At 59.7% G+C, this 26,774-nt stretch overlaps 4 protein-coding genes across 25 annotated transcripts in view; 1 reads left to right on the top strand and 3 right to left on the bottom strand.

Annotated features, from left to right (window-relative positions):
- Positions 1–1,157: 1,157 nt before the first annotated feature.
- LOC120762814 (copine-5-like) lies at positions 1,158–15,300 on the bottom strand. 17 transcript variants are annotated; one of them, XM_058423464.1, is made up of 21 exons: positions 15,176–15,300; positions 13,864–13,904; positions 13,241–13,287; positions 11,853–11,956; positions 11,546–11,585; positions 11,386–11,462; positions 10,427–10,486; positions 10,279–10,342; positions 9,936–10,039; positions 9,634–9,738; positions 8,607–8,648; positions 8,224–8,299; positions 7,426–7,479; positions 7,287–7,348; positions 6,498–6,561; positions 5,627–5,794; positions 4,715–4,842; positions 4,545–4,565; positions 3,794–3,851; positions 3,490–3,563; positions 1,158–1,276 (listed from the first exon to the last, which is right to left on the bottom strand). In XM_058423464.1, exons 1-21 carry the CDS (start codon positions 15,253–15,255, stop codon positions 1,213–1,215), a joined length of 1,533 nt encoding a protein of 510 aa, XP_058279447.1. In that variant the 5' UTR covers positions 15,256–15,300; the 3' UTR covers positions 1,158–1,212. The 17 variants fall into 17 exon arrangements, 16 of the variants coding, with proteins under 16 accessions (XP_058279447.1, XP_039941543.2, XP_039941537.2 ...); XM_040085609.2 differs by lacking the exon at positions 1,158–1,276 and adding an exon at positions 1,283–2,002 and having other exon boundaries at positions 5,627–5,808; positions 6,498–6,544; XM_040085603.2 differs by lacking the exon at positions 1,158–1,276 and adding an exon at positions 1,283–2,002 and having other exon boundaries at positions 4,545–4,647; positions 5,627–5,808; positions 6,498–6,544.
- A 1,595-nt stretch (positions 15,301–16,895) lies between these two features.
- On the bottom strand, positions 16,896–19,744 carry PPIL1 (peptidylprolyl isomerase like 1). Of its 2 annotated transcripts, XM_040085525.2 has the most exons (5): positions 19,629–19,709; positions 18,509–18,575; positions 18,269–18,423; positions 18,121–18,189; positions 16,896–17,179 (listed from the first exon to the last, which is right to left on the bottom strand). In XM_040085525.2, coding segments are annotated over exons 2-5 (447 nt in total). In that variant the 5' UTR covers positions 18,511–18,575; positions 19,629–19,709; the 3' UTR covers positions 16,896–16,958. The 2 variants fall into 2 exon arrangements, with proteins under 2 accessions (XP_039941459.1, XP_039941458.1); XM_040085524.2 differs by lacking the exon at positions 18,509–18,575 and having other exon boundaries at positions 19,629–19,744.
- A 170-nt stretch (positions 19,745–19,914) lies between these two features.
- Positions 19,915–23,305, top strand: PSRC1 (proline and serine rich coiled-coil 1). 3 transcript variants are annotated; one of them, XM_040085443.1, is made up of 7 exons: positions 19,915–19,974; positions 21,226–21,263; positions 21,348–21,405; positions 21,832–22,183; positions 22,359–22,515; positions 22,596–22,766; positions 22,854–23,305. In XM_040085443.1, exons 2-7 carry the CDS (start codon positions 21,248–21,250, stop codon positions 22,961–22,963), a joined length of 864 nt encoding a protein of 287 aa, XP_039941377.1. In that variant the 5' UTR covers positions 19,915–19,974; positions 21,226–21,247; the 3' UTR covers positions 22,964–23,305. The 3 variants fall into 3 exon arrangements, with proteins under 3 accessions (XP_039941377.1, XP_039941378.1, XP_039941379.1); XM_040085444.1 differs by having other exon boundaries at positions 19,922–19,969; XM_040085445.1 differs by lacking the exon at positions 19,915–19,974 and adding an exon at positions 20,014–20,068.
- A 174-nt stretch (positions 23,306–23,479) lies between these two features.
- CELSR2 (cadherin EGF LAG seven-pass G-type receptor 2) overlaps positions 23,480–26,774 on the bottom strand; it is a 30,672-nt gene continuing 27,377 nt past the window's right edge. Inside the window, exons 31-35 of one of the 3 annotated variants that reach the window (XM_040085439.2) lie at positions 26,558–26,646; positions 26,324–26,467; positions 25,567–25,773; positions 25,268–25,493; positions 23,480–24,079 (exon numbers count right to left, since the gene is read on the bottom strand). In XM_040085439.2, coding sequence (XP_039941373.1) covers positions 24,052–24,079; positions 25,268–25,493; positions 25,567–25,773; positions 26,324–26,467; positions 26,558–26,646 — 694 coding nt within the window. In that variant the 3' untranslated portion in view covers positions 23,480–24,051. Of the gene's footprint in view, positions 24,080–25,267; positions 25,494–25,566; positions 25,774–26,323; positions 26,647–26,774 lie in introns of all 3 variants that reach the window. The other 2 variants (XM_040085441.2, XM_040085440.2) reach the window with 2 other exon arrangements.

Consider the following 26,774-nt stretch of genomic DNA (forward strand, 5'->3'; position numbering starts at 1 on the left):
GATGGGCATTTTGTGACCTCACCCAGCTGGGACGTTGTCCTAGGGTAACTTTATGACGCTTGTATCCCCAATCGTCTGTTCTGTTTGTGCTGTATATTGAGTCCTGTGCCTTTAAGACTGGTTCTAAGAGCAAGGAGAAGCGAGGAGTTTGTTTTTTAAGAAAACTGCCTGACTCCTCCACATTCTTCTGCGGACAGCGTGTTCGGCGGAGGCTTGGAGAGACTGCAGGACAGAGATCTTTTTTCTTTTTTGCTTTTAGTTAGTTTCAGCTAGCTAGGGCAGAGAAGTTCCCTGGACTGTTTTTTTTCCCTTTTTCTTGGAACTGTTTAAACGCAGGTCCCAAACCAGGACATACGTGGGGTGTCTAGGACCCCCTCGATTTGGGTGCAGGGGTTTTATAGCCCCTGCCCTCCGCCAAGTTGGAGTGTAGGCACTTTGTGACCCACCCCCCCCAATTGGGATGGGGGGCTTTATGAGACCCCACAGACACAGTTGGGGGGTGCTTTTTTACCCTATGAAAGTGGAGTGTGAGGGCTTTGTGACCCCCCCTAACTGGGGTGTGGATACTTTGTGACGCCCCCAGTGGGATGTGGGGTCTCTGTGGGCCCCCCCCCCCCCCAACTTCCCAGGGCCCCCTTCAAGCAGTTTTGGGGGGTGGGGGGGCAGAGTCCTGTAAAAAGCCCAACTCTCCCCTGCCCCATGTGGTTTCTGCAGATTCGCAGTTTTGGGGGTCACACAGTGGGGAGGTGTCACACAGTGGGGAGGTGTCACACAGTGGGGAGGTGTCACACAGTGGAGGGGGGTCACAGACAGCTGGTGGGGGCTCAGAGCTGAGGGGGATGCCAAAGCCTGGGGGCGTTACACTGTGTGGGGGCATCACAGGCAGGGGATATCAGACATGGGGGCTGTCCCACACCTGGGGGGTGTCAGAGCTGGGGGGAGGATCACACACAGCCAGGGAGGTCACATATTTGAGGGGGTTCACACAGTGTGTGTGGGGGGTCAGACAACTGGGGAGGGGTCAGAGCTGGGGTGTCACAGCTGGGGGGAGAGCACAGGTTGAGGTGGTGACACAGCGGGAGGGGCTCACAGCTTGGAGGGGACAGAGCTGGGGGGGTCAGAGCTGGAGAGGGAGAGTCACACAGCTGAGCAGGGGAGTTGTCACAGTCTCAGGAGGTGTCACACAGCTGGAGAGGGTCATACACGGGGGAGTTACACAAACAGCCAGGGTAGGGCCCCTCTTAGGGGAAATGCGGGGGCGTCCCAGGGGAGGGAACTGTAATTAAAGACACAATAATTTATTGCAATTTAAGGCAACTCAACAGAAACCCACATGCAACACGGCAAGGGGGAACACAAAAAACACTGGCAACCCGCACTGGGATCAGCCCAGGAAATTAGGGGGGAACCATGGATTTGGGGAGGCTGGTGAGGTGAGGAGGAGTCATGCATCACCTGAGGGGGACACTCCACATTTGGTGGAGGCTCCTGAGCACCCCAGTTTTTTGTTCAGAAGGGTGAAGACCCCCTGCCCCTTTTTTGTGGGGGCAAGACAGTCCTCGATGGGTATAGGGGGGAGTGCCATCGCCAAGAATGTTTAGGCATCACCATCCCAATCCCCTTGGGAAACCCAAAGGCTGGTTTATGGGTGTGGTGGTGGGAACCCGGATTGAGGAGGGAACCCCAGATCAGGGGATGACCCCAAGGTTGTGGAAGGGAGGAGAGGGACCCCCGGTCCCAGGTTCCTGGCAGAGTATGGCTGCCTTTGGTCCCTGGATAGAGGGTTCTGGGGTAGGATGAGGGGATGTGGTGTGTTGGGGGCAAGCAGTCAGGGTGGGGGGGTTTCAGGAGACATGGGAGGGATGGGGGCAGGTTTTATGCCCCGTGCCTTCATGTAAGAGAGGAGCTGGTCAGGAATCTCAGCTAGGACTTCCCGTGCCAGCCCTGCCATGCTCAGCCCTGCGCCAGGACCCCCCGACATGTAGTCACGAAATGGAACAAACTGGGAGGGCACAGGGAGGCAGAGCGGTTGAGGGGTCCAGGGCCGGTAGCCCCTGGAACTGTGTGCCCCACGCACAGCAGCTCCAGTGACCCCTCCCCATTCCTGATGTCCCAGGTACATACTAAGACCCAGTGCCTCCCCATATCCTGGTACTCCCCCCCCCTCCCCCCAATGTCCTAATGTACTCCCACATCCCAGTGTTCCCCATTTCCCAGTACACCCCTCTTCACGTCCCAGGGCATCCCCGCATCCACGTGCATCCCAAGTCCCAACACCCCTCTATATCCCAGTGCCTCTCATTTCCCACAGCCTCCACACCCAGTGCCCCTTCCTATTTCCCAGTACACCCCCATGTCCCACTGCCCCCCCACATCCAGGTCCATAATGTTGCCCCAGTGCCCCCTTCATTTAACAGCACACCCTCCTCATGTCCCAGTGCCCCCCACATCTGAGTGCCCCCCTCATTTCCTAGTGCAACCCCCTTCCCCAATACCTTCCCCCTTCATGTCCCAGTGCTCCCCACATCCAGGTACATCCCATATCCCAGTGCCCCTCTCCAATGTCCCAATGTTCCCCCATGTCCCAGTGCTTCCTAATGTCCCAGGCTCCCCCCCCCCCCCCCCCCCCCACGCAGGAACATCCTAAGTCTCCTTGCACCCCTTTTTCACAGCACAGCCTCCCCCAAATGTCTTAGTACATCCTCTCTTCATGTCACAGTACAGGCCCTCCATGTCCCAGTGCCCCCACATCCCAGTGCCCCCCATTTCCCAGTACCAATCCTGCTTCATGCCAAAGTGCCCCCCATATCCTAATAAACCCCCATGTCCTACTGCACCTCCATTCCACGGTACATCCCAAATCTCAGTACACCCACTTTTCCCAGTGAAGGTCCCCACCATGTACCCAGTGCACCCAATGCCCCAGTGTTTCCCCCCACTGTGATACATTCCAAGCCCCAGTGCACTCCTTTTTCCCAGTGCATCCTTACATGTCATAGTGCACAGCTTCTATGTCCCAGCACATCCCCGACATTCCAACCACCCCCCATTTCCCAGTAAACCTCCTTTCATGCCCTATTGTCCTCTTCCTGTCTCGGTGCCCCGCATATCCTAATACACTCCCATGTGCCCTCATTCCAAGGTACATCCGAAGTCCCAGGGTACCCTGTTTTCCCAATGAAGCCCCCTCACCATGTCCCAGTGCACCCCCAAATCCCAATGCATCCCTCCATCCAGGTGCATCCCAAACCCATTGCATCTCCTTGTCCAAGTGCATCCCACTCATGTCCCAGTGCACCCCCAAATGCTAGTGCACCCCCAAATGCCAGTGCTGCCCCACATCCCAGTCCACATTATCCCTACACACCAGTCCCACCCAGTGCACCCCAGGAGTGATGGCGCTGATTTGAAGTCCCCAGGGAATCCCCCACCACCTTGCTGGTTGGGCTGGAAGGGGGTCCCCAAATCGCGCATTGGTGAGGTCGGTACCTGGACGATATCACGCTCAGCCACTTTCCCACGGGAAGAGATGCGGATGTCGTCCCCATCCAGCTCCACCATGGCTGGGGACGATGTGGGGAGGAGGTCAGCAGCACCCCAGGACCCCCCACCCCAGGGTGGGATCCCATTATGTCCCTCTCAACCTCACACCCAGAACCCCCAAGCCCCCTCACTGGGGTAATGCTGAGCCCATTCATATGCTGACACATTCAGCTCATAGTTCCACTGGCCAAGGGACCCCCCCCCTGATCCCCCAGCCTTCCCCTAGCTCCCCCCTGCCCCCATATCGTACCATCAAACTCTGCCTGGCCAACTCCCACGATGATGATGGACATGGGCAATTTGGCAGCCTGAGGGAGCCAGGGGGTGAAGGGAGTCCCATGAAATTTAATGATGCTGCCACCCCCCCGGCCCCTTCCCCACAGCACCCAGGGGTGCCAACACCCCCTCCCCCAAGGATTCCAGTCCCTCACCACCCCCCATCACCCAAGGGTCTCAGACCTCCCCACTGGCACTGGGGGGTTCCAGGAACTTCCCAGCCCCCTTGCAGCACCCAGGGGTTCCAGACACCCATACATCGCAAACCCTGGGGGTGACAGCCCCTTCTCAACCCCAGGGGTCCAAGCTCTTTCCCACCTCTCAAAGGTCCCAGTCCCTCCTCACTGCCTCCAGCACCCAGGGGTCCACAACCCCACCCCAGCACCCAGGGCTAGCAACCCCTTCCTCACCCCTCCAGCATGCAAGGGTCCCAACCCACCTCCTCCCTCTCAGCTTCAGGGTCCCAGCTCCTCCTTACCCACATCATCATCCAAAGAGTCCCAGCCACCCCCAAACCCTCAGAACCCAGGGGTTCAAGCCCCTTCCCACCCCCTAAGGGTTCTAGCACCTCCTCAACCCCCAGCACCCAAGGGTCCCCAACCTTTCCTATCCCCCCCAAGGGTCCCAATCCCTCCCCCACTGCCATCACCCAAGGGTCCCAGGTTCCCTGCCCCCAGCACCCAGGGTTTCCACTACCCACCCCAGTGCCACCACAAGGGTCTCACATTGACAATGGCCTCCTTGGTCTGGGCCATGTCGGAGATGACACCATCGGTAATGATGAGGAGGACAAAGTACTGGGACCCATCCAGCACTGTGGCCGCTGAGCTGGGGGGACCCTGCATGACGCCAGGGGGCACAGGGACCACACCCCGGGGCATGAGGCCCCTCTTACCGGGCAACATGGTTGACAACAGGGGCAAAGTTGGTGGGGCCGTAGAGCTGGACACGGCGCAGGCTGCACTGATATGCCTCCAGCACCCCGGTGATGCCACAGCATGCCGGGTTTGATGCATCCCCGTTCTGTCACAGGGACACCAGGACCATGGTGACACTATGGCCCCCACCCATGGATAGGGTGACACCAAAGACCCCACCCACAGACAAGGATGGCTTGTGGTCCCCCCTAACAAGGATGATACCACCATGTCCACAATGTGGTGACAAGGGAGACACCAACATGTTCCCAACTCAGTGTCAAGGATGACACTGCCATGGCCTCAACCCAGTGACAAAATGTTGATGCCACTATGTTCCCAATCCAAGACAGGGATGACACCACCACATCCCCAGTGACAAGGAAAATGCCACCACATCCCCAACCCAGTGGCAAGAATGATACCACCACGTCCCCAACACAGTGAGAATGGGTGACAAGGACATCATATGTCCAGCACAGTGACAAAGACCACACCACCATATCCTGAATCTGGTGATGAGAATGATGCTACTATGTCTCCAACCTGGTGACACTGCCATGACCCCAGACCAGTCACAAAATGATGATGCCACTATGTTCCCAGCCCAAGGATAAGGATGACACCACCACACCCCCAATCCAGATCCAACACCATGTATACAACTCGGTATACAAGATCTAGGATGAGACTACCTGGTGACAACACGAAACCCCTTCCTAATATGGTGATGAGGATGACACTGCCATGGCCCCAGACCAGTGATGAGGATGACACCACTCAAGCACAAGGATGATATTTCCATGTGACAGATGATCCCACCATGTTCCCAACTGGGTGACAAGGACACCACCCTTCATCTGCAGTCCTGTCCTGCCTTGGCCCCTCACCAGTGGGAACTCGTGAGACACGTGCCCATCCGGCGGGACCTTGGCACCAAAGCCAAGGGCTGGGAACATCTTGTCACTGTCGTAGTCCTGGATGATGTCCCCCACGGCCCGCAGTGCCAGGCTGTAGGCATTCAGCTGGAAGGGGCTCAGGTAGTGCAGGGACGTGGGCTGTGAGGGGTTCCCTGCATGGGCATGGGACTCAGCACCCCCACAGGCCCCCCAGCACTGTCATAATACCTCCAGCACCCCCAAAACACCCCCAGCATCCCCATAACTATGGCACCACTATGGCGTCAACCCAGTGGCAAGGATGATGTCATCCATAAGACAGTGACCAGGACAAGGATAATCCATCATGTCTCCAAGCACCACCACATTCCCCAACCCAGTGACAAGGGTGATATCACCATATTCCCAACTTGGTGACAAGGGTGATGCCACCACATCCCCTACCTGGTGACAGCTGATGACAAGGATGACACCACCATGGAACCAACACAGTGACAAGGATGACATTACCATGTCCCCAACACAGTGACAAGAATGACTACACTCTGTCCCAAATTCAATGACAATGACAGTGATGATCGCACCTAATCCCCAACCAAGTGGCAGCTCGTGACAAGTATGACACCACCGCAGTACCAACGCAGTGGCAAAAATAACACCGCCATGACCTCAAACCCATGACAAGGACAATGCCATCATGACCCCAATGACAAGGGAGTGACAAGGGAGACAGGACCATGTCCCCAACAAGGATCACAACATCATGTCCCCAAACTGGTGACAAGGATGACACCACCATGTCACCAAACTTGTTACAACTGCCCCAAATAAATCCACCTGGGGGGACACAGCCCCTGCTCACCATTGGATGCCGTGAAGTCGATGGCCACTGTGAAGTTGAGTTGGGTCCTGGGGGGTAGAGTGGCCTTGGGGTGACACAGGGGGTCACCTGCATGTTTGGGGTAGGGATACCCCTGGGGCCACAAGTTGGACTGGGTGCACCTATCCCTGAATTCAGAGCAACTCCAAGTGTACCTACACTGAGGTGTCACCTAAGGAGGAAGCTGGGGGTGCTGGGAACCCACAAATTACCAATTTGGGGTGCTGGGCAGCCCCTGCCCATGAGGGAGCATCTGGGTGCGGGTGCTGAGGACCCCCAGTGGAGAAGATGGGGGTAGTGGGGACCCTCTTCCCCCAAAGGAGCAGCTGTGGGTGTTTGGGACCCCAAAGGGAGTTGCTGGAAGTACTGGAGACTTCCAGAAGGAGCAATTGTAGGTTCTGGGGACTACAAATGAAGCCGCTGTAGGTGATGGGGACAGCCTGCCCCCCAAGGAGGCATCTGGGTGGGGGTGCTGAGACCCCCAATGGAAGAGCTAGGTGTGCTGAGGACCCCCAATGGAGCAACTGGGAGTGTTGGAGATCCCACAGGGAAGAGTTGGAAAGAGCAGGAACCCCATCTCCCATCTCTAAGGGAGCAACAGTAGGTACTGGGGAGCCCCCTGCTAGTGAAATAGATGCCGGGGGTGTTGGGGATTCCCTGCCCTCGAGGGAGCAGCTCAGGGTGCTGGGTACCCCCAAGGAAGGAACTGGGGGTGTTTGGAACCATCAAAACTGCAGCTGGAGGTGCTGGGGCCCTCCCATCCCTGCTCACCCGCCCCTGATGTAGTCCAGGAAGGTGTGCTCAGCCTCCACAGCAAAGGACAGCAGTGTCACCTGTGAGAACATGCGACTCAGGGGAGGAAGTGCCCACACCCCCTGCGTTCCCCTCCTCTGCACATCCCCATCCTCACTGTCCCGGAGTTCAGGTACTTCTTCTTCTTCATCTTCTTCCGGGGATTCACCACCTGCAGGCATCGGAGGGAAAGGAAGGGGGATGCTTCTCACAGGGACCGGAGGCCCCAGAGAGCAGTGTAAGGGACTGTCACATCCTGGGAGACAAGGGGGCACAGAATATGCCAGGGGACAGCAGTGGGAGCACTGTGCTGAGGTGCAGAGCATAGGAGCATAGAGTGGGCTGTGACACCCAGGGGTGCATGTGGGGACCCTGGGGACTGTAGTGCAGCTGGAGACCCATGGCAGGGGCTGGGGATGCTCAAGGGAGCAGCTGTAGGTGCTGCACCCCAGGGTGCAGCATGGGGACCACAACACCCCAGGGGTGCAGTGTGGGGATCCCAACACCCCGGGCTGTAGCACAGGGAATCCTGGGGACTGTAAACCTCTGTGGCTGCAGCATGAGCACCCTGGGCACCATGACATCTCAGAGTGCAGGAGGGGGACCCTTGGGTATATGACACACCAGGGTGCAGTGTTGGGAGGGACCCTGGGGACCATAAGACCCCAAGATTGCATCATGGGGACCCTGGGGGATGTTGAACCCACACAGGGACCCTGGCACCCAGAGATGCAGCAGAGAGAGGGACCCTGGGGACCGTAACACCCAAGGAGTGCAGTGTTAGGACCCCACAGCCAACACACAGGGGTGCAGCACAGGGACCCTGGGAACCGTAACCCCTGGGGGCGCAGCAGTGGGACCGTGATCCCCAGGGGGGGTTGCAGGACCCCCCACCTATGTACCCCTCCCCCCTCACCTCATACACATTGAAGTGGCTCTGGCCTCGCGCGAGCTCCCGATAGCTGGTGGTGAACTCCCCAATGAAGTCGTGGCTGCAAGGCCAGTGATTCTCCATGAGCCAGGTTAGGGAGGTTCCCATTACTTGGGGGGATCCCCATCACTCAGGGGTATGAGGATGAGGGCTTTCCCATTGCCCAGAAAGTTTCCCATCAGCCAGGGAACCCCAAATAGCCTGGGGAATTCCCATTACTCAGGTGGTCCCCATCACCTGGGGGGGTTCCATCTCCTTGGGGATGCAGGGGTGGGGCATTCCCCATCACATGGGGGGGGCCTGTCACTCGGGGGGCGCAAGCCCAGGGTGGGGGGGGGGGGCAGTCCCCAGGACCTCATACAGCTCACCTGCCATCACGGTCCCAGTCATATACCTCCACCTTGATGGCTCTGCAAAGCAGGGAGGGGTCACCGGCACCCCCTGACACCCCCAAATCCCACCTTCCCCTCTCCCCCAAGCACCCGCCACCCCCTGCTCCCTGTGGGATTTGTTTTGACGCCTCTGTGGGCTTTTTCCTGCTTTCTTCTTTTCCTCGTTGGGATATTTTTATCCATCGTTGCCACAGCAACATCCAACATGGGGCCAAAGCAGCGTGAGGAGCTGTTTGCCAGGACAGCAGCTGGTGATACTTGTTTAGGATAGTGTGGGGAGGGATGGCTCGGTGACAGCTGTGATGCCCATTGCCCAGATGGGTTAACTGAGGCAAAAGCAGGCAACACTGCAGGGGCAGGGGGGTCAGTGCTACTGGTACCACAGAGACAGGGGAAGGGATTCTGAGGATCTCAGAGAACCACAGAGAAGATGGAAGGTCTGCAGGGGGTTCTGAGGTACCACAGAAATGAGGAAGGAGATGCAGGGGTCTTTGGGACCACAGAGATGTGGGGAAGGAAGTAAAGAGGGTCCTGGGGTACCACAGACACAGGGGAAGGGATTCTGAGGGACCACAGATGGGAAGGAGGCCCTGGGGCACCACAGACACGAAGTGAGGGGAGTTCTGGGAGTCTAGACGTACGACAGAGATGGGGACATAGGGTACAGGGGTTCCTGGAAGACCTAGGAGATGGGGGAAGAAAGGACAAGGGGGTCCTGGATGCCCACAGAGATGGGCAGACAGGGGGAAGGGGGTCCTGGAGGACCAGAGAGACAGCGGACGGGGCTGCACAGCATCCGGGGGCACCGTGGATGGGGGGAAAGGGGGTTCAGAGCTTCTCAGAGGATCACAGAGATGAGAGTGCAGGATGTTCCCAGGTATGACAGAGATGGGGGAAGGGGGTTCAGAGGTCCTAGTGGACCCTAGAGATGGGAGGAAGAGCAAGAAGGAGGTCTTTGGGGCCAAAGAAGGGGTGCAGGGGGTCCCAGTCCCCTGGCACTGACCGGTCATGGTCCCCATTGCAGAGGGCACGGACAGGAATGGCAAAGGCTGCCCAGATGGGGTTCAGTGTATTCCGCACCACTTCCGTCTTGTGGCAGATGGTGAAACTGCGGGGAGGACAAGGGGGGGGGACAAGGGGGTCACTCTCCCATCCCAACACTCCCCCAGTCTGTCACCCCCATAGTGCTGTGAGGATTTCTGGACACCCCCGCCAATGCCAGTCCATGGGGGTGTCCTGTGCTAGGGTTGAGCCCTTCCATAAGGTGTGGGAGGGTCACTGCAGTTTTCAGGGGGGTATGCTCACGTCCCGTCTTCATTGCTGCGGTAGAAGACCATGAAGGGGTCAGATTTTCCAAAGAAATCCTTCTTATCCAGCTTGGTGGCAGAGAACTGAAGTGTGGCCACGTCCTGGGGGGTGGAATTGGGGCGGGAGGGGGGGGGTCATCCACCCATCACCCTCCTCAGGGATGGGATCCTGCCGGGTGGCTGCTCCATGAGGGAAGGAGAGATCCAGGAGAGGAGAGACACAGCATGGGGATAGACAGCCCTTACCCTCATCTTTGGGGTGCGGGCTAGTGTGTCTCAGCCACCCTCAATATTGCGGGGTCCCCAAGCTATGCCCCCTCCCCTGCCCTGCCGCGGCTCACCCGGCAGTTTCCCAACTCTTCAGCGAGGAGTATGATGGTGCCACACTTCTTCCCTGGAACGCCACTGCCGGGATGGGATGTGAGCATGGTAGGGGCTCACATGGTGTCCTGGGGGTGTACCCCACACACTGAGCACCCCAGAACTTACCCACTGGAGGAGGCTGGGGAGGGTCTCCTGCCCCGGGGGTGCATGGTGGCTGTCCCCATCCTGCAGGGACACACACAGAAGGGTGATGAAGGGGATTCCCCACCAAGAAAAAAAAAACCACTCCCAAAAAGAGGAAGTGTACAAAAAAAAAAAAAAAAACCCAGCCCCCCCCAGTTCCAGCACCCTAAAAAAAAAGCCATTTCTCCCCTCAAAAAAGCCAGTCCCCAAAAGATATTCAGCCCCCCAAAAGGTCAATCCCCACAAAACAAACTGCCCCCCAGAAAGCCAACCCCAAAATCATTAGGCCCCTCCTAAAGCCAAAAAGCCAGATCCCTTAAAAGCCAGATCCCCCAAACCCACATTCCCTCCAAAAGCCACCACCCCAAGAAAAGGCCAGACTCATCAAACCCCACGAAAAAGCTAGACCTCAAAAAATGTCTTTCCTGCTGAAAAATGTCTTTCCTGCTGAAAACCTGCCTTCCCCCCCCCACAAAAAAAAAGCAAGACCTCCAAAATACTACTGTTGGTTCTGACGTCTGAGTCCATCTTGGGCACACTGAAAGGGACCCAGGGAAACATGGGGACACGGGGGCTGGGGGGGCTCATGTCAGGGACTTGTCTGGGGAGGGTACTTTGGGACCACTGGGGACACTGGGGCTGAGGGGGGCTACCATCAGGGGTTTCTCCAGTGCGGGGCATGTGGACCCTGGGGACTTTGGGGACACTGGACCACAGTGGAGGCTCACACAAGACATTTCTCTAGGGGGAGGACTTGGGGACACCAGGGCTGAGAGGGTTCACGTCAGGGGCTTCTCTAGGAGGAAGATGGGCACACTGGGGGCACTGGGCACACTGGGGCACAAGAAGGGCTCACATCAGGGGCTTCACTGGGGTAGGACATGGGGACATGGGGACACTGGGGACATAGGGACACTGGGGCAAAGCAGTGGAGGACTCACATCAGAGGCTTCTCCAGGCGGCTGCCGGCTGAGCCCACGATCTCCCCCAGGGTGCAGAATGCCTGGCCCAAGAAATCCTGCAGGATTGGGAACATCAGGTGTCACCAAGGAGATGCCCATCCCAGGGAGACCAGGGGAGCAGGGATGATCTTGCACTCACATGCTTGGAGAGGTCCGGGCTCTTGGAGTCCACATCATACCTGGGGACAGAGGGGACAGGTGGGCATAGAATGGGAAGGGGGGCCTTAGATGGGACAGGGATGGGGACTGGGATGGGATGGGATGGGATGAGATGGGACGGGATGGGACAGGGATGTGAACAAGGGTGGTGATTGTCCAGGAATGGACACGGAACAGGGATGGGGACAAGGACACTCTGGGGGGCTGTGCCAGGGTGGCCAGGGGGTGACCTTGTGGGACAGGGGGGTGACCTGGGGGGTGACATTGGGGCCACAGGGGCCACTCACAGGTCAAACCGCAGGTTCTGCCGCTCCTCAAAGCAGTAATCAAGGACAAACTTGTGCAGAAAGTCAGGATTCAGGGAATTGTCGATGACCTCAGTCCGGCCAAACTGGTGGATACGGGGACAGCAGGGATAATGGGGCGACAGGAAAACATGGGGTGAGGACAGGGACATGGAGACACAGAGACATGGGGATATGGTGGTGTGGACACAGGGACATGGGGTCATACAGATGCTGAGTCATGGAGGCATAGGGATGGGAACATGAGAACATGGGACATGGGAACACGAGAACATGAGCATGGGGAATGGGGATACAGGCATATGAGGACACAGACATAGGGACATGGGCATATGGGAATGTGGTGATGTGGACACAGGGATATGGGGACATGGAGACGCAGAGACATGGGGGCATAGGGATGGAGACACGAGGACATGAGGACATGGAAACACAGGGATATATGTGACCACAGGACAGGAAAACAGGAGCATGGGAATGAGGGTGGGGGCAGGGGGATGGGGGGCAGTGGGACATGAGAATGTGGACACGGGGACATACAGCTATGGGGACACAGTGACATGGAGACATAGGCACATGAGAATATGTGGACATGGGGTTGAGGACTTGGGAACATGAGGATATGGGGACACAGCAACATGGAGACACAGGGACATGAGAACACGCTGACATGAGATGGGGGACATGGGGATACATGTGGGCGGAGGAAACGGGGCAAAGGCAGGCAGCGGGCCCGGGCGGGGCACATGTGGGGACATGCGTGGGAAAGGGGTGGGCAGGGGCGGTGCAAGCCCAGGTGCCGCTTTGTGCCACGAGTCCACCCCCATGCCCCTCCACACCCCCTCACTCCTTGCCCTGCAATTAACACCCTGTTAAATACAAGGGGAGGGGCCTGGCTGTATGCCAACAGCTGATTGGCTGGCTGCCCGGCACCTCGACATGCTCTCCAGATCCCCAGGATGCTGGTTGGCTAATTGCTCTGCCCCCTGGCATTGATTGGATGGTTGCTGCATCCCAGAATGCTCATTGTCCAGGTGCTGCACCCGAAGACACTGATTGCTCACTGGTGACTGGCCAACTGGTTGGCACCCCAACACACTGATTGGCCAGCTGGCCAACACCCCAACATGCTGATAGGCCAGAATCTTACATGCTGCTTGGCTGGGCTGGCTGTTATTATGCCTGACATGCTGATTGGCCATCTGGTTGGCACACTAACTTGCTGATTGGTCATTGCCACAATATGCTGATGATCGGTTAGCCAGCTAGCACCCCAACATCCTGAATGGCCAACTGAGGGCACCCAAACGTGCCAACTGGCCAGCTGTGCACAGCCCAACATGCTGCCCCCCACCAATTGGGTCACTTACCTCCCGCCATTGGTTGCTGCCAGGGCACTGCGTGTACAGCACACAGACTGCAGGGGGAGGCATCAGGGGGGCAGGCACCCCCAGAGACCCACCAAAACACCTCAGAGACTCCCCCAACCCCGCAAGAGCCCCTAAGACCCCCCCACACACCTCCAAAACACCTCAGAGGCTCCCCAAATTCCCCAGAGACCTCCAAAACCCATAAACACAACCCAAAATCCCCAGAGACCCCCAACACTCCCCAGAGCTCCCAACACCCCCAGAACCCTCCAAAATGTCCTTGAGACCCCCAAAACCTCATAGAACTACAACAATCCCAGAGACCTCCAAAAACACCTGAGACCCCAAAAACCCTCCGAGACCACAACACTCCTCAGAGATACTGACACTCCCAGAGACCCTCCAAAACCCCCAGATACCCACAAAATACCTCAGAGAACCCCCTAACCCCCCAGAGACCCCCCAAGCCCCCAGAGATCTCAACATATCCTGAGCCCACAACACCTTCCAAAGACTCCAAAACCCCCCAAAACCCCAAGACCCCAGAGACAACTCAAAACACTTAGGAGCCAAAACATCCCCAGAGACCCTAAAACACACCCCATCCCGTCTGCCCCACTCACCTGGGTCTGACTTGGAGAAGGTGTCTCTGTCCAGGAGCTGCCTGGGGGGGCAGGGGGGAGTGAGTGTGCATGCATGTGTGTGAGTTTGTGTGCGTGTGAGCACCTGGCTGTGCCTGTGACTGTGTGTACCCCTTACGCAGTCAGATGCGCCCCAGAACATATGCTGAGGTGCACAGCCACGTCGGGTTGTGCCCAGTTGTGTGAGAAGGCAGGGTGTGCACACCCAGGTGTGCCCCAGGACATGGACTGGAGTGCAAAGCATGTCTGACACATGTTGGGGGGGGGCACATGCTGGGAGTCTCAACCATGTGTCAGCGTGCACAGCAGGGTGTTAGTGAGCACAGCCAGGTATTGGTGAGCATGCTTGGGTGTTGGGGTGCACTGCCAGATGTGCCCTACAAAACATGTTGGGGTGCATAGACACATCTGCACAGAGTGCACAGCATGACATGTTAGAGTGCCATGTGTCAGGGTCACAACTATATGTCAGGACACCAAAGAACGACCTCAGGTTGCAGAGGGAGGGTGCAGGGGGCTATAGGGCAGGCAGGGGACACGGGATACAGATGATGCAGCGCGGCCCAGGGATTAAGGAGTTTCAGGGTGGGCAAAGGATACAGGGGGTGCAGGGGGTACAGGGTCCAATCTGACCCCTCCTGCATCCCCAGAATCCCTGAAACCTGACCTCCCTGCACCTCCAGTCCCAGAGACCCCCAAATGCCCTCCCATGCCTCCCACTCCCCTCAGTGCCCTGCACCCTCAGCACCCTTGGCTCACCCAGTGCCCGTCCATCCCCATACCCAACATTCCCCGTGCTCCCCATGCTCCTCAACACCTCCCAGCACATTCCAATGTCTCCCAGTTAATCCCAGTGCCTCCTAAGGCGTTTCAGTGCTTCCAGCGCCAGCTGCCTTGCTACCCAGTGCCTCTCTGTGACTCCCAGTGCTCTACAATGCCGACTACTCTCCGCTCCCTAGTGCCTCCCGGTACCTTCCAGGGCATCTCAGTGCATTCCAGTACATCCCAGCCATTCACACTATCAACTGCTCCCACTCTCCCGTGCATTCCAGCGTCTCCCACTGCATCCCAGGGGATCCCAGTGCATCATAGTGCACCTAGCACCCTTCGACGCCGCTCCCCAGTGCAACCCAGTGCATCCCAGCACCCTCCAACGGCAGCTACTCCCACACCACAGTGCAACCCAGTGCCTCCCAGCACCTTCCAACGCCAGCTGCCGCTGCTCCCCCAGGGCCTCCCAGCGCCTTCCCGCGCCCCCGCCGCCCGGTGCCGGCTCCCGCCGCGGCCTCACTACCTGCAGGACACCGTGAGCTCCACGCGAGTGGCCGGGACGGGAGCGGGACCAGCCCGTTCTGGGGAGCCCAGGCCCGCCATGTCCCGGGCTCCGTCGCTGCCTCGACACGGGCACTGCGATCGCGATCGGCTCCGCCCCGGGACCGCCCTTGGCACCGCCCGGGGCTCCTGGCACCGGCCCCGGCCGCGCACCGAGGGACTGCCCCGGGGTCTTTTTCTGGACCGCCAGCGGGGAGAACGAGACGGGCTCGGGACCGCCCCTGGCATCGCCCCCAGATCTCCGGGTCAGCCTCCGGGATCGCGCCCTGGGCCGCCTCCTCTTCCCCGGTACCTCCACAGACTACCCTCAGGATCCTCCCGAAATTTTCGGGATCATCCCTAGATTCCTGGGATCTACCCGCGCACTGCCTCCGGGCCTGCTTCCAAATGCCCAGTATCTCCCGGGACCGGGGGACCGCTCCGGCTCCGCCTCAGTATCGCCCCCAGATCTCCGGGATGACCCCTGCATCATCTTCAGAGCTGCCTCCATAGCCCGGTTCCCCCTGGAAGCCTGATACTGTCCCCGGGATCCGCTCCCAGATTCCCGGGATCGCGCCGGGATCAAGGCCAAATCCCTAGAACCTCCCCTGACCACCGGCGCCTCCTCCGTATCGCCCGCAGGGCCGTCTCCTCATTCCCGATACTGGAGCCCTGGTACTGTCCCCCGGATAGCTCTAAGATCCCCGGCATCACATCCAGATCCCCGGCATCACCCTCAGACGTCCCCCACATCACCCCCAGTGCAGCCTCCCCATCCCCAGTGTTCCCCGGACGCGGGTACCAAGGATCAGCCCCGGGATCGCCCCGAGACCACTGCTACTACCCTGGGATTGCCCCCGAGGCTGTCTCCAGATGCTGGTACACCACGGACCATTGGTATTGCCCACTGGATCACCCCCAGACCAGACCCCCGGTGCTCCCTCCCCGGTAGCCTCAACACCCTTCCAACACTCCTAGTGCACTCCCCCACCCCGTGCCATGCTGACACTCTCGATACCACCCACACCCTAGGATGAGCCCCCAGTCCTCCTAGTTCTCTCTTAATCAGAACCTTCCCAGTATTCCCATAGCCCTTTGCAGACAGAGAGTCCCATAGTCCTCTGCCATCCCCCCAGTGGCTCCCAGTATCACACCCAGCCATCCCCCCAGTGGCTCCCAGTATCACACCCACACCATTCCTGGTAACAGCCAGCAGCTCCCAGTACTGTCTCAGATCCTGCCCTTGGAGCCAGGGGGGTGACACTGCGAGCCAGGGGGGACACCCATTACTGGGGGGTTACCCAGTGCCAGGGGGAAGCCCAGTGCATACTGGCATGTGGTCTGCACTGTCCCCCGTGCTCTGTGGGGACCCCATTCTCAGGAGACAGCACCATACCCCCTCCTTTCCACCCAAAGCTCAGTGATCCAGTGGGTTCATGGTGGAAGGACACTCTAGGGGGTGCCAGCGAACTTTGAGGACACAAAGACACAACACAGTAGGGGTAAATTTGGGTCTCTGACAAGCATTTTGTACCCCCAGGAACTGGGGTCACTGGCAACTCCATGTCCCCAGGGAGAGACACCCACCCCGCCAACAGCACCCACAACCCCCTTTTGGGCGGGCTCACAACCTCCCAGGTCTCCACCATGCCAAAGACACCTCCCCCACCTCCCCCTAAAACCACCACTCTGCAGGGGGCCCACCACATCCAACCTCTTTTATTATAAATGAGCAGTACAATTTGGAGGGAGGCCACCCCGCACCCCTACCCCGAGGGATATGCCTTGATGACCTTGACATCATCAAGGGGTCGGTCCTGGGAGTTGGTCTCCACCATGGCTAGGCGCCCCAGCACCCCCATTCCCTGGCACACCCTCCCGAAAATGCTGTGCTTCCCATCCAGCCACTGTGCCGGGCCCAGTGTCAGGAAAAATTGGCTTCCATTGGTGTCCGGCCCTGCATTGGCCATTGCCAGGATCCCAGCACCTGTGAGACATGGGGACATGTCACCTCATGGATGCGGATATAGGGGAGATGCCACCCCAAAACCAAGGTTCCCCCACGATCACAGACGTGTCATCCCATGGGGGATGGCATCTCATGGATAAGATCCTGGTATCATGGGAAACATGTCACCCAAAGATTTGGATCCTGGAGGGCGTCATCCCATGGTAGCAATCCTTAGGACATGTCACTCCATGGCCAGGCTCTTGGGAAACCTGTCACCCGATGGAGGGGTCTTAGTGGTCATAAGTAACAACTTGCTCCCATTGGTGTCCAGCCTCATACCGGCCATCACTAGGATCCTAGTGCCTGCAGGACAGGGGCCAACAGTCCTGGCACCCTGAGGAACATGCCATCCTATGGCCAGAGTCTTGGGGGCATGCCACCCCATGGATGGGGTTTCAGGGACATGTCATCCCGTGGCTGAGGTCCTGGTATCATGGGAAAAATGTCATCCAATGGAGAGGTCTTAGGGGGATATGAGGAAGAATTGGCTCCTGTTGGTGTCCAGCCCCATATTGGGCATTGCCAGGATCCTGGTGTCTGTGGGACACAGGGATATGTCCCACCAGGAATGGGGAAACAGAGGACAGGGCATCCCATGGCAAAGCCCCTGGGGCTGATGTCACTCCATGGATGGGGTTTTGGGGGACACAGAGGACTTGTCACCCTATAGACAGGATCTGGGGGACAGGGAGACATGCCACATCAGACTCCTGGAGTCTGGAGACTCACATGACCAGCCCCCTTGAGACATGCCACCCCATGACTGGAGTCCTGGGAGTCATGTCACCCCATGAATAAGGACACAGGGGACATCCCATTCCACAGGTGTGTTCTCAGGGGTCCTTCCCCCTTATAGGTGGGCTCCTTGGGTCCCTAGGACGCCCCTCCAGTGTCCTCCCAGTGTTGGCCCTGCTCACCAGTGAACTTCAGGTCAGGGTGCAGCTCGTCCTCAAACTGTTTCCCGTAGATGGAGGCACCACCACGGCCTGCAGGGGGATTTGGTGGTCAGCAGGAACCCCTAAAACCAGGGAGGGTCCCAGGGAGATTTCAGAGGCCTGCACTCACCGGTACCCGTGGGATCCCCTCCCTGAACCATGAAGTCCTTGATGATGCGGTGGAACTTGGTGCCATTGTAGTACCCACGACGGCTCAGCTCAGCAAAGTTCTTGCAGGTGCGGGGGGCATGTTGCCAGTACAGCTCCAGCATGAGTGGGCCCATCCTGGGATGTGAACACAGGGAATGGTAATGGGGAACAGTAACGGGAATGGGAAAAAGAAATGGAGTCAAGCCAAAGTGATACCCACATCCCCAGCTTCAGACCAAAGCCAATGGCTGTGTTGTCAGTGCAGCTCCAGCACCAGCAGGCTCATTCTGGGAATGGGAACAGCAGGAATGGGAATGGGAACATTACCAGGAATGGGAACTGGAGACAGGGTAATCACACTGTGACTCCCACACCCAATTTCAGACCAAAGCTAGGGGCTTTGTCTGCTAGTACAGCTCCAGCACGGGAGGGCCCATTCTGGGAATGGGAAAACCAGGAACAGGAACAACACTGGGAATGGGGAACAGCACCAGGAATGGAAACAGGAGATGGGATCACCTTGCTGTGAACTCCTCCACCTACAGAGTGAATTCTTGCAGCTGCAGGGCAGGGTCATCCCACTGTGACCTCCAACCCCAGTTTCAGACCAAAGTCAGGGGGCTGTGCTGTTAGTACAGCTCCAGCACCAGCAGGCCCATTAAGGGAATGGGAAATGTGAATACCGGGAAGGGGAACGGAACAGGAAGGGTACCAGGAAACACCTCAGCGTGACCACCCAGCCCTCTCCCTCCCCACCCCCCCCCATCCCCTAGGGTCAGTCAGGGACAGGGAACACAGGGGTGAGAGGGGATGGGGGGCAGTGGGGGCTGCAGGTACTGGGGGAAAATGCGACCCCAGGAGGACATGGATGGCTCTTGGTACCAGGGGAAACAACCAGGACTGCCTCGTTCTGTGTGGTACCGGGAGACACTGGGGCTAATGGGACACCACGGGGTCACTGGGATCGGCCTGGTACCGAGGGGCTTGGGAGTTAGGAACACCATGGGGGTCACTGGGGGCGGGGACCAGGGACTCTCTAGTACTGGGACAGAAACTAGTACTACTTGTTACTGAGGGATAACGGAGCTGTCCCGTTCCGGAGACACTGGGAACTTCTTAGCACCTGTGGAGTTCAGGGTCTGCCCGGTACCGGGGTCTCACGGACACCGGGGACCCGTACCGGGAGGGTCGGACCGTACCGGTGTGCCTCGTACCGGGAGGACTGGGGACTCAGGAACACCGGGGTGGGAGGGAGAGGACACCGATTTACCCCCAGTGCCGTGGAAGGGGGAGGGAGTAGGGTGCCGGTACCGGTACCGGGGAGAGGCCCCGCCCCTTACGTGGTCTCCATGGAAACGGTGGGCGGCTGCCAGGAGTCGGGGGGAACGGCAGCCATGCTGCGGCGGCACCGGTGGCGGAAGGACCATCAGGCGCCGCGCTTACGGGCCACGCCCCCAGCCGGTGAGGGGCGGGGCGCGGGGAGGGGGAGAGCCAACCAGTGAGGCGGAAGTCGAGGATACAGGCCAATCAGAGTGGAGGCTTAAAGTAAGCGGACCAATCGGAACGCGGGGCGGGCGCGCCGATATTGAGCCGCAAGGGGAGGGGAAATTCAAACGACGCCACGCCCCTTTTCGCTGGGCCACGCCTTCTCGGCGCGCGCGACGAGCGGGAGCCGGGGGCGGTGAGGTGGGGGGCGGAAAAGGGGGGAACAAAGGGCAGACCGGGACCCCCGAGTAGAGGGGCAGCCTGCGGGGAGATCGGGGAGGCCGTGGAGCGCGGGGTAAATCAGCCCATGCGGAGATGGGGTGACGTGGGATCGGGGTGAGGGGCTGGGACCCCCTGGTAGGAGCTGAGGACCCCCAGGGCTGGGGCTGTGAGGCCTGAACCCCTGGTGGGGGCTGGGACTTACTCAGTGTGGGCCTGGGGTCACCAAGGAATTGGGGTGCGGGGCCGGGACTTGTCGGTGGGGCTGGAACCCTCTTAGTCTGGAGCTGGGACCCCCAATGTGGAACTGGGGTCTCCCGGGCTGGGGGTGCGTGGTTGGGGGATTCCTCAGGTGTGGAGGAGGGATCCCCCATTATGGGGCTGGGACCCCTCAGTGTGGGGCTGGGAGGCCCAGGAGTGGGAATAGGACACCCATGATCGGGGTTTGGGGCTGAGACCCTCCACGTGGGAGCTGGGAGGCCTAGGAATGTGGATGGGATGGGGATGTGGGACTGGGACCCCTCAGTGTGGGGCTGGGGTCCCCGAGGGATTGGGGTGAAGGGCTTGGACCCCTAGGTACAGGAATGGGGTCCCCTAGTGTGGGACTGGGACCCCCTGAGGATCAGGATGTGGGGTTGGGGGTCCCATGGGATCGGGGAGGGGGGGGGGGCTGGGAGTCCCCCGGGATCAGGATGTGGAGCTGGGGCCCCAGGCTGTGGGGCTGTGACCCCATCGGGATCAAAATGTGGGGCTGGGGATCTCCCGGGCTCGGGGTATGGGTGTGGGGCTGGGTGGGACCCTCTGGGTATGGAACGGGAGTTCCCCTGGGTCGGTTGCTGCGACCTCCCAGCAGGGTTGTACCCCCTTAATGTTGGCCTGGGGTCCCCCGATAGTGGCTGGGAACCACCACTGTGGCACTAGGGGCTCACAGAGATCAGGGTGCAGGGGTGGGACCTCCCATTGTGGCACTGAGGACACCCGGGCTGGGGGTGCTGGGCTGTGGGTTCCCTGGGTGGGGGTTGCCGGTGTCATCCTCGCCTACTGGTGCCGGCAGAGCCGTCCTTGTCCCCATCCTGGTGGCAGCAAGCCTGGCGGCGCCTGGCACCGGCCGTGTCACCCGCGCGCTGACCGGTGCCACCGGGCCCCCGCAGGGGGTTGGGGACATGGGGTGCGGGTAGGGGCACGGGTGGGGGAACCCGATGGGGTTGGTGGTAACCCCCCCAGCTCCCGCAGGTGGCCCTGGTGCCTTGAGGCGATGGCCGAGGACCGAGGTACGGCAGCACCACCGCTGCGTGTCCCCCATGTTTCCCCCACGGGGTAGGGGAGGCCGAGATTCACCCCCAGTGTCCCCCCAGATGTTCGATTTGTCACCGAGGAGAGTTTCGACTTTGGTGTGCTATCCCCATCTGACAGGTACGGGGGAGTAGTAGGAACAGGACACCCCGTGGATGGGAACAGGGGGGACAGGGCATCTTATAGTTGAGGACATGGGGAATAAGATGGGACATGGAGGACAGGAGGAGATGGTATCTCATTGTCAATGTCCTAGTGGATGTGTCACCCCATGGATGGGGTTGTGAGGGATGTGGCAACTCATAGTTGGGGTCCTAAAGGCCATGAGGGACATCGCACCCCAAAGATGGGGCCTTAGGGGATATGTCACCCCATGAACAGGGTCTTGGGGGTCCTGTGGACAAGCCCCCCTCATGGATGTTGTTCTGGGGGATGTGTCACCCAATGAATGGGGTCCTGGATGGCATGGGGAGGGCTCCTGCCACTTCTTGGCAGTGGCGTTGGGGACTGACATCACCTTTTCCCCTTCCCCCACCGCATCCGCAGCCAGGAGGAAGAGGAGGATGAGGATAGGCCAGGCGGGGGGTGCTGGCACGGGCACAGCAACGGGCGCTGGAGTCCCCTGCACGGCGCCCATCTGGAAGAGATGGTGCGGGAAGCCACGCGCCTGGCGGCACAGTTGGAGGGATGTCACCTGCCCCCTCCCGCCCCCGGAGACCCCCCGGGACCCGCCACCACATGCCCTGGCACGCCCCGCAGCCCCCGCCGGCAGACCTTCGTGGTGAAGGACAGCCCCGTGCGGGCGCTCCTGCCCACTGTGGATTCGCAGGGACCTGCCTCCATCCCCCACCTCCCAACCAAGCCCCGGGGGGCATCTGCTGCCACCAGTGTCCCCAAGGTAGGTGAGACCTACGGGTAGGAGTCCCAGTGTAGCTGATCACCCAGCTGGGCTGAACACCCAGATTACCCCTCAAACCCATCCTAGACGGGGGCAGTGAGTGCCCCCGTGTCCAGCCCTGTGGGTGGGGGGCACTCACTGAGTGATGTTCCCATGTCCCCCCCTCTATTTTCAGGCACCCCCCAGCCGTAATTCCACAGCAGCAGCGAAGGGACCCTCTGGGGGCAGGGCGCTGCCCCCCACCCGCGCTGGTCTGCCCCGGCCATGCCCTCCCCAGGGGCAGGGGGCTGGTGCCCGGGGCAGGTCAGAGCCCCCCCGGGGGGGGACAGCAGGTAGTGATGACAAGGGGATGGGGAGACCATGGCCATGGGGGTTCCTGGGCTGTACCCCAATGCCCCCCCTCTCTCCCCAGGCCAGCCTAAGGTGAGGGGGAGCACAGTCCCCTGCCCCTCCTCCACCCGCCAGCTCCACGCCAGGACCACCACCACTCCTGTCCCCTCTGGCTGTTCCCCGGCACCCCCTGCCCTCCCCAAGGTGTCCCCTCGGACTCCAGCAGTGGGTGGGAGGACCCCCACCTCCAGAGGTAAGGATGTAGTGGAGTTGGGGTTGGTGCAGGGGATGCACCCTCCCCAGTGCCTCAGTTTCCCTATGGGTTCTCTCCCCTCTGCAGGTGCAGCACGAGCAGCCCCCCCATCTGCTGCCTCGGGGTGCAAACCAGGACCCCCCCCCGCCCGTCTGCGGCCCACCCGTAAGACGGCGGTGAGCAGCACCCCGAGGTGACACCCCCAAACCACCCCACACCCACCCAGAGGCCCTGGTGGCACCCGGACCCCCCGTAGGTACCAGCTGAGGTACCTAGTCTGGGGCGGGCAGAGCCAAGGCCACCGCAGGGATGAGCTGAGGCATGCACTGGGTTTTGGAAGGAGGCAGGCAGCGCCAGGGGCCCCCGGGAGCAGCCAAGGCACCCGTTGAGTTGTCAGGTTGCAGACCAGAGCTGGAACCCCCAGGGATGAGCTGAGGTTGGGGTGGCAGAGCCAGGGGTCTCCCCAGGGATGAACTGAGGCACTCATTGGGTTTTGCTTTAATTACAAACAGTCCCGTCAGTAGTAGGAAACCTCCCATGTTCCCCAGTATCCAGGGGTCCCTCACCCTGCCCCAACACCCATCCCTGGGTTCCCCCACCTGAGCCTCACCCCTGGGCGGGGGCGTGCCAGACATCCCTGTAACCCCCAACTGATCCCCCCCCCTCCACATGCCCCCAACTGGGGGAGTTGGCACCATGGGACAGGTGGCATCTTCAGGGGGGTTGGCACCTTGGGGGGCAAGGGGGGTGTGCACAAGGGGAGAAGTTGGTTATAAATTCCTTTTTTTGTATTTTCATGTGTTTTTTAAATAAGACACTCTACTGGGCAAAGGGGCTAGGGGTGATCATGGTGGGGGCAACAGGGGCACCCTGTGCTGCCCCCCCAAGGTGCCAATCCCTGCAAGGATACAATGTGCACTGGGGGGGGAGCTTGTGGCTCCCTGCCCCCCTCCTGATGTCCTCCCAGTCCTTGTGCCCCACCGATCGTGGTGTGTCCCCCCTGTCCCCCCGGTGCCCTCCCTGTCCTGGTGTCCCTGGCACAGTGGGTGGGCTGCCTGCTGGGTCCCCATTAGATCGAGGTCTCGTCGCTCCTGGTGGGGCGGGGAATGGACAGACGCAGAGGGGGTGGATACAAAGTGGGGGGTGGGGGTAATAAAAAACAAGACAGATGCATGATGGGGGAGGTGGGTGCCAGGGTGCCTTCTGTGCCCCCCAGCACCCAGTGCCCATCTGTGGGTGGAGATGGAGGGGTAGGGGTTGGGGGGAGGCCCCCAGCCCCCTTGGGTTAATGGAGAAAATTAAAAAACAGAAATCTGGGGGGTAGAGGGGGAGAGAAGAGTAGGGTTAGTGCTGCCATGCCAGCTCTGCCCTGGGCATCTGTGGGTGGTCAGGGGGTACCCAGTGGGCACCCCAGCACCCAGTGAGCACCCCAACACCCAGTGGGCACCCAGTGGTCAATAGGCACATTTGGAGAGTCAATGGCCACCCAACATGCATTCCAACACCCAATGGGCACTGTTAGACCCATGGGACACCTAGTGGTAAATGGACACTCATGAACAGTTAACATGCACCCAATGACTGCTGTTAGGCTTGATGGGCCTTCAGTGGACACCCCAACACTCAATGGGTGACTGAATGGTCAGTGAGCACCCAACAGGTGCAGTTAAACTTGATGGGCACCTAGTATGCACCCAGAGGTCATTAGGCACCCAGTGGACAGTCATTAGGCACCAAATGGATTCACAATGTTCAATGGATGCACAATTGACATCCAATGGGTGCAGTTAGACCTGATGAACACCCAGTGAGTATTCAGTGGGCATCCAATGAGTATTCAGTGGGTATCCCAACACACAGTGGGCATCTAGTGGACACCAAACAGCCACTCTAGCGCCCCATGGGCACCCAGGATTCCAAGAGGAATCCTGGCACCCAGTGGTCACCTGTTGGTTATCCTGCCACCCTATGGACACCTAACAAACAACTTTATACCTGGTGGGCACCCAATGGGCATCCTGGTACCCAAGGAGTGCCCAAAGGGACTGCTGGGACCCGATAAGCACTTGAGAAGGAACCATGGCATCTGATGGGCATCCAAAGTGCACCTGTTGAGCACCCTGGCACCCAGTAGACACCCAAAAGAAGCCAGGGAACCTGATGGATGCCCGACAAGTAATGTTGCCCCGTGGGTGTCCAGTCAGTATTGTGGCACCTGATGGGTAGCCAACAAGCAGTGATGGACCCAGTGGGTGCCCAGTGGATACCTGAGAGAAACCCTGTCACCAAATGAGAGTGCAACGGGACTGTTGGCTCCCTGGTACGTAGCCATCCATGCACCTGATAGGCACCCAAAGGGTACCAAACAAGCAAGTGTTTGACTGCTTGTCCATCCAACAGGAACCCTGGCCACCCACCCCAAGGGCACCCTCAAAACCAATGGGAACCCTGGTACCCTAAGAACTCCCAGTGAATATCCCTCGGATGTGGTGGGCACTCACTCAGAGCCAGAAGAGTCCTCGTCAGCAGTGCCTGTGCGGATGCTCATGGCAATGGGGGTGAGGCCGCTGAGCTGCTCCTGGAGGCTCTGCCGAGGCCGGGGGACTGGGAGGGCCCCCCCATCACTGCCTGAGGAGGCAGCCGTGCAAGCGGGAGGCGGTGGGGGCAGCCCAGGGTGCTGAGCACTGCCCTGCTCACTGATGGGGGGCAGGCACTTCTTCAGGATCCCTGCAGGGTCAGCATCACTCATGGGTGGGGAGGCCAGATTTGGAGGGCCCACCCCTGCCATGGCAACCCATACCTTTGTGGGGGTGGGGCAAGGGCAACAGCAGGGGGTCCCTGGGGAGTGCCTCGCCGTTGGGCTGGGGAGGGTTGCTCCAGGAGTGTCCCTGGCTCCCGGCTGGCTGCACTCTCAGCCCCTCGCTACCTCCTGGTCCCTCGCTCTCGCTTGCTGTCGTCACAAACTCCCCTGGCCAGTATGGGCACCCCGGGGACACCAGGGGGTCACCTGTGAGGAAGGAAGGAAGGAAGTAAGGGACCCTTCCCCCACCGTCCTCACTGGGTGCCCCCATCAGCACATAGTCAGTGTGAGGGATGCACCCACACCTATTGTGTCTGTTCCATCCACATCCCAGTCTGGACAAAGGGTGATCCTTCCCCCACTGGGTGCCCCATCAGCACCTCTGGCTCCATGAGGGACCCCTAGATAGCGAGGGGGGTGTCCCCCATCATCACTCCAGACTGGACAAGGGACCCTATCCTCCATATCCACTATACATCTCTTATCAGAACACCGGGCTGGACAAGGGATCCCTTGTCCACTGTGTGCCCCCTGCATCAGAACCCTGCCAAGATGAGTCTCCCTCCCAGCCAAATCCATTCAATGGCCCCATCACCTCTCCAGACTGGTCAAGGGACCCTTACCCCCACCAGGTGCTCCTCATCAGCATCTTAGATGAGGCAAGGGACTTCCCCCAGCCCATTGGGTGCATCCTCATCAGCACCCACCCAGGTCGAAGGTTCCCCCATCTCCACGGGGTGCCCCCTGGGGGTGTTACCAGGGCCAGGGGGACCTGGGGGAGCCCCAGGCAGGGTGTCCCAGCTGCGGGGGGCCTCGTCCTCGCTGTTGGAGGAATGTGTGGAGCCGTAAGAGCCACTTGGGTCATCCAGGGACAGGTCACTGTCTGAGTCCGTGTCGTGCTCTAGGGGGTCACGGGTCAGGGGGTGCCCAGAGACACCTCCTGCCCCCTGGGCCAAGGCTGGGCACACTTGCCCTATGGGTGATGCTGTACCCTCGGGCTGGTCCTGAGTGTCAAGGAAGAGCCCTCTGGGCTCAGGCACCATCACTGGCCCCGGGCTGCCTGCCAGCCCTGAATCCTCCCTGTGGGAACACAATACTCATCAGCACCCGATCCCCATTCATGAACACCTACCACCCACTGTCACCCACTGACACCAACCCACTGACACAATATCCACCTACTAACACCCAACACCCACCGACACCCC

The sequence above is a fragment of the Hirundo rustica genome, chromosome 24 (assembly GCF_015227805.2).
Source record: "Hirundo rustica isolate bHirRus1 chromosome 24, bHirRus1.pri.v3, whole genome shotgun sequence".
Taxonomy (NCBI): domain Eukaryota; kingdom Metazoa; phylum Chordata; class Aves; order Passeriformes; family Hirundinidae; genus Hirundo; species Hirundo rustica.

What these genes read in the sequence shown, in the direction of transcription:
- LOC120762814 (XM_058423458.1), bottom strand. Translation starts at nt 15,255, where the DNA reads ATGGCGGGCCTGGGCTCCCCAGAACGGGCTGGTCCCGCTCCCGTCCCG. An exon ending in AAGAGTTGGGAAACTGCCGG is followed by an intron (nt 10,040 to 10,278) that starts GTGAGCCGCGGC and finishes TCCACCCCCCAG; the next exon opens with GACGTGGCCACACTTCAGTT. An exon ending in GCCACTTCAATGTGTATGAG is followed by an intron (nt 7,480 to 8,223) that starts GTGAGGGGGGAG and finishes CGATGCCTGCAG; the next exon opens with GTGGTGAATCCCCGGAAGAA.
- PPIL1 (XM_040085524.2), bottom strand. Translation starts at nt 19,684, where the DNA reads ATGGCTGCCGTTCCCCCCGACTCCTGGCAGCCGCCCACCGTTTCCATG. An exon ending in AGGGGATCCCACGGGTACCG is followed by an intron (nt 18,190 to 18,268) that starts GTGAGTGCAGGC and finishes ATCCCCCTGCAG; the next exon opens with GCCGTGGTGGTGCCTCCATC. An exon ending in CCCTGACCTGAAGTTCACTG is followed by an intron (nt 17,180 to 18,120) that starts GTGAGCAGGGCC and finishes CATGTCTCACAG; the next exon opens with GTGCTGGGATCCTGGCAATG.
- PSRC1 (XM_040085443.1), top strand. An exon ending in GTGCTATCCCCATCTGACAG is followed by an intron (nt 21,406 to 21,831) that starts GTACGGGGGAGT and finishes CCGCATCCGCAG; the next exon opens with CCAGGAGGAAGAGGAGGATG. An exon ending in CCCCCGGGGGGGGACAGCAG is followed by an intron (nt 22,516 to 22,595) that starts GTAGTGATGACA and finishes CTCTCTCCCCAG; the next exon opens with GCCAGCCTAAGGTGAGGGGG.